The sequence below is a fragment of the Tupaia chinensis genome, unplaced genomic scaffold, assembly GCF_000334495.1.
Source record: "Tupaia chinensis unplaced genomic scaffold, TupChi_1.0 Scaffold144058_2, whole genome shotgun sequence".
In the NCBI taxonomy this organism is placed as follows: Eukaryota; Metazoa; Chordata; class Mammalia; order Scandentia; family Tupaiidae; genus Tupaia; species Tupaia belangeri.
The window spans coordinates 1,265,213-1,267,026 of NW_006203911.1; the positions used below are offsets into that span (position 1 = coordinate 1,265,213).

At 54.2% G+C, this 1,814-nt stretch overlaps 1 protein-coding gene across 1 annotated transcript in view; it reads left to right on the forward strand.

Moving 5' to 3' along the window:
- Window positions 1–309: 309 nt before the first annotated feature.
- The window catches only part of ARHGAP36 (Rho GTPase activating protein 36), a 7,674-nt gene continuing 6,169 nt past the window's right edge, over window positions 310–1,814 (forward strand). The window contains 2 exon segments of the mRNA XM_027767241.1: window positions 310–508; window positions 1,696–1,761. Of these exon segments, the coding sequence (XP_027623042.1) occupies window positions 310–508; window positions 1,696–1,761 (265 nt within the window).

Consider the following 1,814-nt stretch of genomic DNA (forward strand, 5'->3'; position numbering starts at 1 on the left):
CCTACCCCCAATTGGTAATTAGGTTTTCTCTTTTTTTGGACTAGCTGTTCATGACTGAGTTTTTAAAAGGTGAATATTTTTAATAAAAGCAACCCAGAGACAGCTCTGTTGGAGGGTGAAGCCACCTCCCTGTTTTCCCTCCCACCCTACCCCCCATAGTTCCCTCCACCAGGTCCAGTGACAATTGGATGATGCAGCCTTGCTAATCATTCCATTCCTGAAAGTGTGCAGCCTTGATAATCATTCCATTCCTGAAAGTGTGGCTGCATTCCTTTTCTGAAGGCAACAAGGACACTATGTCTCAAAATCATGCCCCCTTTGCTGTTCTTGTCCGCCTTCATTTTTTTAGTGAATGTCCTGGGAGGAGCCCCGGGCCACAACCCAGACCAAAGGACAAAGATGGTATCAATACACAGTCTCTCCGAGCTGGAGCGTCTGAAGCTGCAAGAGACTGCTTACCGAGAACTCGTGGCCAGACATTTCCTTTCTGAATTTAAAACTGACAGAGGTGAGCTGTACCCCAGAGTGTGGAGCCCTTGCCTTTAGTTGAGTAGAACTCTCTGGTCGGGACGAGATGGATTGGGGGTCCAGGAGGTTGGGATGGGTTCAAGCCCGGTCTCGGACCTGTGATTATTGAATCGCAGAAGACGTAAAGATTAGTTCAGTTTGGTCGAAGCCTTGGGGCTTGGAAGACAATAAGACAAGCAGAAGTCAGCGACAGGGAGGTGGGCAGAGGACAGGTCAAAGAGAGCCACCGGGTGGGTGGGGATAATCAGGAAGAGCGAGACGGAGGTTCAGGGGAGCGCTCGAAAGAGGACTGGGACAGAGACAGTGCGGATGAGAGATGGAGAGTAGAGAGAGATGGTGAGACCATGAGAGAGACTCGGTCAGCTGGGCGAAGAGCAGGAGGGCGGTGCGGGCGCGGAGTGTGGGCGGAGGAAGCGCTGCAGTAGGTGCGCCGAGAGCGCTGCGCACCTCCGCTGGCTGCGGGAGGGAGAGCGGGACGCAGCGAGGAATGGAGTTCGAGCGCCCCCGAGGATCTAAGGGCTACTGGAGAGGAGGGACCTGGCCGCCCAGCCGAGGGGGAAAGGGAAGGGGAGCGGGCTAGCGCTGAGGAGCGCCCCAGCAGAACTGGAAAGTGCAGAGGACCGCAGGTTAGCTAGGCGCGCCGGGAGCGCGCAGCCTGAACACAGTGAAGCGAAGGGCTAGGAGACCCTGCGGCCAGCCGCCCGTGCTGGGTTTGGGGCGCCTGGGACAGCCTTGCGCCCCTGTGTCTCCCGCAGCAACGGGGAGCCCACTGCGACCTGTGTCCAAGCACCCTCGCAGTAACTTGGCGACCCCCACCCGCAGTGGCACTGGGGGCAGAGCCCCTCCCTTCGCCTGTTGCATGAATCGGGCGCCAGAGTCCCTGAGTTGATGTTTTAAGTGTTGTGTTGAGCGATCACTGGTGTATAGCAAGTTGTCTCGTTTGGTTTAATTCTTGAATTCTCATGTGTAAGATGGGATTTGCTCTGTAATCAGGTGGGGAAACTGAGGCAGAGAGAAAGCAAAACACCTTTCTCCCGCTGGACGGAGCTCCCCTCTTCCTGCCACCTCTTTCCCCTCCCTCAAATCAATTCATTGCGATCATTTCGTCACCTATAAAGTCCTACATGTGTGTAAGTGTGCCTGTCTTTTCTTTTTCTGCTCCCTTAGCGCTACCTATTAACCGTCAAAACACCTTGGAGAAGTGGTTTCTGATTCTGAGAGGACAAGAGAGGGGTGAGTGGCTCTTAAATTTTCTTTGGGAAACAAATATTTATGCATGCTGTACT